At 35.5% G+C, this 9,495-nt stretch overlaps 2 protein-coding genes across 2 annotated transcripts; both read left to right on the forward strand.

Moving 5' to 3' along the window:
• Window positions 1-1,075: 1,075 nt before the first annotated feature.
• Window positions 1,076-3,019, forward strand: HELRODRAFT_173020 (hypothetical protein; the record flags this gene model as incomplete). The annotated part of the gene is made up of 3 exons (XM_009019664.1): window positions 1,076-1,129; window positions 2,123-2,235; window positions 2,797-3,019. The coding sequence occupies 3 exons, from the start codon at window positions 1,076-1,078 to the stop codon at window positions 3,017-3,019; spliced, it is 390 nt and encodes a 129-aa protein (XP_009017912.1).
• A 5,979-nt stretch (window positions 3,020-8,998) lies between these two features.
• Window positions 8,999-9,166, forward strand: HELRODRAFT_151944 (hypothetical protein; the record flags this gene model as incomplete). The annotated part of the gene is made up of 1 exon (XM_009019665.1): window positions 8,999-9,166. A coding segment is annotated over one exon (168 nt), but the record flags the coding sequence as incomplete, so codon positions are not given.
• Window positions 9,167-9,495: the final 329 nt, after the last annotated feature.

Genomic DNA, 9,495 nt, shown 5'->3' on the forward strand with positions numbered 1-9,495 from the left:
CACGTGTTTCGTCCCTACCGGGGACTCATCAGCAGCCCGAATACCTATCAGAATAATTATCGCAGTTTCTTATAAAGCCCGCACAAATCAACTCCTTATTTCGTGGTGTTTTATTTATTAGTCTTTTTAATCGTTAGGATTTTCAATCCGACAATAGATCTTATAAATATAGAAGCAAGCATTTCAAATTTCTAAAACAAATTTTTATTTATTTTTTAGCAAAATTAAAAAAATCTTGGCTTTTAATTTATTTAAACTTGGAAACACTTTTCTTTTCCTCAACCATTGATCTCAATGTGAAATTACGTGAAATAACAAATCATCAATATATGCTGACGGCTGTAGACATGACAGATTAAAGTTTTGTTGGTTAGCTCTTTAAGTCTTCACTGCAAGTTATGACGATGGAGCGTGTGTGTGGAGAATTAGTTCTGATTAAAGTAGCAAATCCAAACCTATCTTACTAACCATCCAAACTTATTCACTACACATTTTTTCAAGTCGATAATTTGATATAAAAACATTGCACACTTATTAGATCGTTTTTGAGTGAAAATTTTTGACAATTTTTTTTGTCATCTAAGAAATTATTTTGTTTTTCATTAATAAAAAATATTTATATAGAAGGCTTCAGTTGGCCTCTCTTGAAATCCCTCTTGACCACTCTAAGGAAGGCCGGCTTCACAGGTAGGAAGCCCCTGGCATTTAGGAAGGGATGAGAATTGACTACATTACTCGGACTGCTGATGAGTACCATAGAGATACGAAATGAGTCTCGTCTAAACTAGAACGATTTAGGTGTTCATAATAATGCTTCTCTGGTAGTGGTGAGGGATAGCATACAACAATAGGTACTTATTTATTTATTTATTTTAATCTTTTTTTATCTTTATTTAATATATTTGTTGCTTTGCATAAAATCAGTAAACATTACCAACACTAAATATATACAAAATAGTAAGCTAAACAAATGTAGATATATGAGGAGAGTATGATGTCACAATGACACGATGCATGCAAAATAAAGAGAGAGACAAAGAGAGCAAAAGAGAGAAAGAGAGAGAGAGAGAAAGAAATGTGCGTAGATAAAAGCGAAGCCTCTATGAATTTTGAAGCCTTATCTGCGCTGGTCGGTGCTGGGGCCACTGTTTATTATTTTCATCAATGGTATTGGTAGTGGGATTTGTTCCAAGATAGCCAAATTTGCGGATGACCCAAAGCTCTGTGCAGTGGTGGATAAAAATGAGGATATAGAAAGACTGCGAACTGATCTAAAAAAAACTTTACCAATGGGTGGAGGACTGGCAGATGAAATTTAACATAGATAAATGCTCCGTCATTCACATGGAGACAAAAAACATACAAAATATATTAGAATTTAGGGATAGACCTCTAAAGGTTTCACCGGAAGAAAGGGACCTTGGAATAATTGTAGACAAAAGTGGGTAACCTACCAGGCAATGCATAGAAGCAGCAAAAAGAGCAAACAATACGCTTGGCACGATAAAAAGGACGATTTTTAACAAAGATAAATCAATAATGTTGAATCTATATATGATAAAACGTCAGTGCGAACTAAATTGGAATGCTGCATACAGGCATAGAGACCTCACTGGCAAAAAGACAAAAATTTTTGGAAAAAGTTCAAAGACGGATGATTAACAATTGTGAAAGACTTTCATATGAGAAAAGATTGAAGAGATGTGGACCGACAACTTTGGATAAACGTAGGACTAGAGGATATATTATTCAGGCGTTCAAAATCATAACGTGTAAATATGAGATAGGTTCATCCCTATTCTTCCAATTTACAGAATGTCGCAATACAAGAGGGCACCAGTACTAGCTTTTCAAGGAACAATAATAGGAAGATTTTTCAGCTCGAGAGTTATTGAACATTGAAATAAACCGGACAAAAAAACTGTAACAGCTTGTACAACGCAGGAGTTCAAAGTCAGACTCAGAAGATTAGGATTTTAATTCCACGTTATTAGTCAAAATCGTTCCAGTGGTTAACACACAGAGATATCTACTGAACCACTATAATCCTTGTTATGTTATGTTATGGTCAACTACCTTTACATTTAACTTAATATCCATCCAATGAATTGTTCTTCATCAGATGGAATGCTGCCAAAAAAAAGTTTCATTAAGACTAAAAAGTTGTGTACCATTTGAAACATTGAATTGCTGGAGGAAGTCTGCATTAGATCAACCGTTGGCCGAAGACACCGAGTTTGTGTTTTAATTGACCAGTTACATTTGATAGTTGTAAAATTAACTTTCATTAATTTTTAATCTTCCTAGTGTATAGAAACTAATCACTGATCACAAGAAGGCTAAAACAAAAATAAATGATGATTCATTATTTTTTTGAAATATCGTAATTACAAACATTTATAATTTGTAATCTAAGTCCTATCGATAATTATTTATCCATTTTAATTAAATAGAAATCAAAAATTTGTGGCAAACGTTGGCAACAAAAACGATTAATTGATGATGTTCAGAGATTTCGAGTTTAATGATGCCTCATCCACCCATCGTCATCTTCATAAATTTACTCATCAGATTCTTAACGCACATAAACGACATATAACAACTATTCATCGTGCATAAACTTTAATTACACATTCGAGCAGATAGCAGAGAGAAAGAGAGAGGGGAGAGAGAGAAAAGAGAGAGAGAGAGGAGAGAGAAAGAGATAAGTATCGGGCCACAATTAAATGTTCATACACATCCTGCTTTTCAAAATTGAATAAATAAATCACTTGCTCGTCCACACTCATCATTCAGTCGTTCAAAGTTTTTCAACACATCAACGAATTTAAAATTATATTTTGCAAAGATGAATTGTGCTATGTGTGTCTTTTTATTGAGCTGCATTCAAACGATGAACTGCAACTTTTTTGAGGTAGAGAATGTTTCCATATTTCAACCCGAGACGGACCGGCTGCAGAAGATTTACTTCGGATACTCCATGTCCGTCCAACCGTTCACCAGCTTCGGGAATAGGTAAATTTTCTTTTTTTCTTTTATCGTTCCACTGCTGTCTCAACACATTCAGATCCATTACACTTAATAAACCAATAAACAAATGAATTGTTGAGAGATTTTGTTTAAATAATTTATAAGGTACCCATTAAGTAACAATAACAACAACAACAACAACAATAATAAAATAATGCAAACTCTTTTGTTGGCCGAAAAATTCAAAATAAAATCAAAATAGTTCCAGATAATGAATTATACCTATAAAAAATAAAACGACTGAATTTTGATTTTCGTTTTAATAATAGTAATAATATCCGAATAGGAGTGATAAATTGGGAAAGTTTGAAGGTAGGACTGCAACAACGGAATCAAAATGTGAATGACTGCAATTTGATTTTCGTTTCATTTTTATAATCTAAAAATGACTTCTACAATGTTCAGTAGGCATGCCATAGGTGTAAAAAAGTTTTGTTTTTTTTGTGCATCTGTTGGACGTGCACATTCGCAATGAATTCAACATGATGCTTGAACTGAAGGAGGTTGTCTCATTGCTTGGCTGGATCGAACAAAAATTTGAAAAATTTTATTCGCTGTGAATAAATTATGGAGGCAAAATATAAAGCAAAGAAAAATAAAATTAAAAAATAAATAAACTGAATTAAAAATTTTATATAGAAAAGAGTTAAATAATAATAAGAAGAAACAGATTTCATCAGATCAATGTACGAGGTTACTCTGTGAAAGAATGAAGATAAAATAAACGAGTTAGGGAATATTTGCTTGCCTGTTAAAATATTTGTAAGTTGATTGCCATAGCAATTATTAATTATAATACAGAGTGCGCTCTCATGGCGTAGTTTACGCTCGCTTTTCAGTTATCATCTCATCATAATTATTATATTTTGGGTAATAATTATTATTGGCGTGTTTGATCTTAATAAAAATTATATTCATCGTATTTTTAACACCCGACCACAATTAACATCTAACCAATCACAGTGGCGGAACTAGGGGAGGGGCACGGGAGGCGTGACCTCCGAATATAAAAACTATAATTAAATGTCAAAAACATATTAAAAAAATAAATATAATATAAATATTGTAACATATTAAAAATATTGGGCACTATAATATCATGAAAACTCCTAAAATGATCCTCCTTGCTGGAGAATAATTGAACCTGAGATTAATACAGATCTAGAAAGATTTAAAAAATTAGAAGAACAATATATTATACAATTTATAGTTAAGGTATAAATAGCACCATAAAGAGTGAGGAGAGAGATAAGTCTCCTCTCACTCTTTATGAATCTACAACAGCAGCTGCGATAAATAATTGGAGACACTGAAAGAAGCATTCATGTGTTAGAAAACCCATCAATTTTTACTGCTGAACTCCAAGCTATCAATATAGCCTTAGATCACATAAAATATGAAACTAATGAAATTGTCATAATTATAACAGATTCATTGTCTAGCGTTAAAGCTTTGGAACAATATAAAAGTAAAAATAGTCTAGTTTATATAATCAAACTTAAAGTTCATAATATTGCTTAAAACAAATGCCAAATTAAAAAAATGTGAGTGCCAAGCCACATAGGCATTGCAGGCAATGAAAAAGCAGACAATCTGTCATTATTAATTCACCAAAACCAATTGTAGAATCTGAAATGTTTTTTTCAGAAGTCAAAACATTAATAGATAAATACATTTGTACATTATGGCAGGCTGAGTGGGACGAATCTAAAACACAGCTGAGGCAAAGAAGATTCCAAAATTTTAACACCCGATTCACAGCGTCTTAAATTAATTGAATAATGATTGGACATACAAGTTTAACTCGTGAACATTTATTAAGTGGATCCGCACCACCTATATGTCAATATTGTAAACACAGATTAACAATACAACATATGTAAAAACCCAAGGAATTCAATTCATAAAAACGTTTCGGAAAATTTCAGAACTTATGAAAACATAATTAAACTGATAGAATTTTTGAGGGATGTTAAAATTTACGATGCGATTTAAAATTATGAAATGAGCTTGAAATGAATAATGCGACATGAAAGTTACACTTGTTAAATAAGGTTTTGGAGTCACACCATTGTGGTGAGATAGTCCGGACGGGCTTCGTCGTCGCATTAATGCAGGAAGTCAGAAGTATATGACTTGAATAAATATTACACTTTATAGATCGACATTGTTCAGGCTGGTGGGAGTGTGAGGGATGGTAATACGGCATTGTTTGGTTTCATTGACGGACGGTTTGCGCCCTGCGTGTCTAACATGAGAAATGATTAGTCAAACCCTATAAGCGGGTCTATCGTCTACTGTGGGTGAACCCAACGGTGGGACTGGGCCGCCAAAGAGGAAATAAGTTAAATTAGCAACAGAGGCGTACCGGGCGTCTGACGTGGGTGAACCCTTTGATGGAGGCTTGGTCGCCAAAGAGGAAATAAATAGAGGTCATAATAAAAAGGACCCTCGGAAGCTCGTAGAGCGTCTATCGAGGGCGAACTTCATGGTGGAGGCTCGGTAGCTAAAGGGGAAATAAATAGTAGTCACAATAAAGAGAACCCCATAGTTCCCATAGTAAAAAAAAGCAGCAATAATTACGGTTCCAATATATGCGCAGGGCGGGAGTCGGATGATGGGCTTGGGCGGTCCTTTTGCACTGCGTTGGTATGGATGGTGTCGGTCTGTGGGCCTTTTAAACGATACGATTAGCCAGAAATAAAAATAAAATACATCGACAGGTTAAAATATGTAATATATTAAAGAAACACTGTTTTTTTTAGTTAATTACAATACATTAAACAGAAGGACGAAAAATAAAATCAAAGTGTGTTTTATTACCATTCATCACTGTCAGAAATTACTCTCATTGTTTTTTTCGGAATCGAAGGTTCGAATTCACTTTCATCACTCCAAGTTATTTGTGCCGATTCGATGTTTGGAGCAGAAATATTTACATTATGAGAGATGGTAATAAAATCGGTTATTAACAATTGATGTGATTTTGTGAGATCTTTGTAAACTTCTTCGTATTGAGCCAAGCAAGCATGTTTTCATTCACAGTAGCATTTAGTAGAGTGCGATAAAAACAAAAAAAACTTATTTGGAAAACCGTGTAAAAGCGAAAACCTGTAAAACAAGTGCCGTGTAAATCGGTGGATAGGTGTATTTATAAAACTTCCATACAGTATACGATTGGGGATAGTACGTTAGTACGTGTCGTAATGTAATTTAAAATGAATGACTTGTGCAATTTTTGACCTGATTTATGCAAATATATAATAGCTGATATGGAATGGGATAAAATTAAATGTGGGTAGGTTCAATGATGAAGAATTAACGTGCAACTATGAACACGGCATAATAAAAAAAGCTACATGGTGATTATTAATAGCGTAGAAATAAATTACAATACATATGTGATTGTACGTGTCGTAATGTAATTTAAAATTAATGTGATATGTGATGTGCAGAGATGTAGTCGAAAGTTGAAAAAAACATTACACATTAGGGATGTAAATATTAAGACCTAGGCATGGCAATTCAAATGACCCATGAAAATGTCATTCAAATAATAATTAATGTCTGCCCATCTACATGTAGCATGCTACCTGTTTAACTTGAAAAGCTGCAAATCGCAGTGGAGAGTTGATCACGTGATCAGCAATTTGTCTGTTGGTTTTATGAGTCAGCTGGTTGTGGGTGACGATGTTTGGGGTCGCGAGAAGCACCAGCTTGGAGTTATTGCTGGCAGACTGGCTGGCTGGCTGGCTGAGGCATTCTTTCATTTGTTTGTGACATTGATCTTTTCGGTCATGCAGTTTCGGGACCAGTAAAATAATAATTATACTAAAAATAATAATTGAATCACATCGTTTGATAACAACAACAACAACAACAGCATTCGGAGCTAATAGCATCACAATTCCTACTCCTATGCCATAACCCTAGCCACCCGTGCCATCATATCATCACGCAACAACACCCTCACCGCAACATAAAGACCACCCTCCTCTCCAAATGGGCTTCAACAACTCATGCGGTTCTACCAACAACCATAAATAGCGATTCTCTGAAGTCCGCTCTAAAAACACTACACAATAACACCATCAAAGCCGCCCCAGAGACGTATCAGTCGCCGTTGTTGTTGCTTGACGAATGGCCTCCACCTACACCAAAAATAGATCCAACAGAAGAATCATTTCCCAGGGCAATCAGACGGACCCTAGCCCAACTCCGTTCTGGCCATAGTATTTTTCTAAACAGCTACAAAAACAGATTCAACAGTGGGCACCTCAACATCTGTCCTTTCTGCAACAATCATACAGATGATGTACCGCATCTGTTTAGCTGTCCACAAAACACCACAAAACTACAACCAATAGACCTCTGGAGAAACCCAATTGCAGTGGCGGTTTGGCTCCGGCCTCGATTAGAGCCCTAGGGGTCCCCCAGAATGGGGCAACAACAACAACAACAATGGCAATAATATTAATAACAATAATTATAGTTTTAATAACAATAATTTTAGTGTTGATAACAAAATTTTATTATCAAAATGTTATTTGAATTGCTTAACCACTTGCAGATTGTTGGTGGGTGCCCCGAAAGCCACAATGACAAAGTTCAAGGACGAACCGTCTTCAGGGGCTGTGTACCTCTGCAACCTGGATAACGGTCGTGCACAGTTAAATTTATGTAGGCAACTGCAATTTGAAGAAAAAGGCAAAAGTACGTCTCGAACTTTTATTGAATATTGTTATTTTAATCTGCTTTTAATAATTTGCAAATAATAGTTTGAAGTAGATGAATTCAATTTCAAAAACTATGGTCTAAAGCTTGGCAATTAAGAAAGTAGATAGATAACTGTTGATTCAATAATTTTCTGCATTCCCTCCTAACAGCTCAGCTAACGGCAGGAATGTTTTGATAAAATTTCTTTAAATGCACGTTTTCATTTGCCTGCAGACCGCTCAGTTCAGGCCAACTTTCAAGAAAATTCTGTTTAACAGAGATCAGGCTTGTCGGAAAACTGCGATAACTATTCTGATAGGTATTCGGGCTGCTGATGAGTCCCCGGTAGGGACGAAACACGTGTCCAGCCTATCCAAACGAATACTGTTCTTTTCTTCTACCGCTCACTGCTCTACCTGGTTCGATGTTCTCTCAAACATAAGCGCAACCGCAACAGGCTCGTCGTCTGCGCAGAACGCCTAAATGACAGACGCACACACCCTCCGGTCACATAACTGCTCTTGGCCTATGAGTTAAATAAATGAAACTGAAATTGAAACCAGACGGGTGCAGGCAAGTCTAAACGTGAATAGGATTTTGTGCAGACCCCTTAGAATTCGACAATTAATTAGTTAACCAATCAATCAATTTGTTAATATTGTATAACACAAATTAAAAAAAATTAATGAAACAAATAATAAACTCAGTTAAGTTGGATCAAAAATGATATAAGAATTTGAATTAATTCTTCCGTGACTTATTTGTCTTCTTTTTCATGTTTGTTGTCAGGCACAAACTTTCGGGACTATTACTTTAAATTGGTATAACATTTCTCCCCGTCCTCTACAAACATATTTGCCTACTTAAGGAACGATTTCAACACAAGACCTTACATGCCGTTCCCTGTTTTATATTTTAAAATGATTTTTAATATTAATCAACCAGCTATTCAGAAGGAAATGATGTTCGGTGCTTCCATGTCGAGGTCAGGAGACAACCAGTTTGTGGTGAGATTTATTAGTTAGCAAATGTAGACGCATTTGTTTGGTGCAATGAATTCAGTGCGTCTTTCTTTTTTGTCTGATGTTGTCGTCTGGCCTGCTGAAAACAATCTGCGCAAAACTAAATAACCAGCATGTACTTCGTGGTGCTTGTATGTGCAACACCTGCATATACAATCTATGCACGCCTATGATGCATTTACTGTAGTTTGTATCATGTAGTGTGTACACTGATATGTATACTGTGAGTTTGTATATTGGAGTTTGTACACTGTGGTTGGTATATTGTGATTTGTATACTGTGGTTTGTATACTGTGGATTGTACACTGTGGTTTGTACACTGCGGTTTGTATACTGTGATTTGTATACTGTGGTATGTAAACCGTGGTGTGCATACAAAGTTTATGGCACAAAATATAAAATTTCAATCATGTATACATGCGGACATTTATTTGTCAAATTTCTATGATAATATTTGAGAAGTCAGTGTAATTATTTGAAGTCAAACTCGCTTCGCCGTATCTAAAAGCTTAAGATTGCAATGATGATGCTGATGATGAAGAGGATGAGGAGGAGGATGGTGATGATGATGATGATAATGATGACGTAATATTCATTTGACTGCAGACTTGTGGGCCGACATGGAAGGTACAGCGGAAAGCAGAAGATGAATTCTGGCTGATGGAAGGCAAGTGCTACCGGGCCAACCTGCACACCTTGGAACTGCAAGACATGAATATCGCTGAA

The sequence above is a fragment of the Helobdella robusta genome (genome assembly GCF_000326865.2).
Source record: "Helobdella robusta unplaced genomic scaffold HELROscaffold_25, whole genome shotgun sequence".
NCBI classification, from domain to species: domain Eukaryota; kingdom Metazoa; phylum Annelida; class Clitellata; order Rhynchobdellida; family Glossiphoniidae; genus Helobdella; species Helobdella robusta.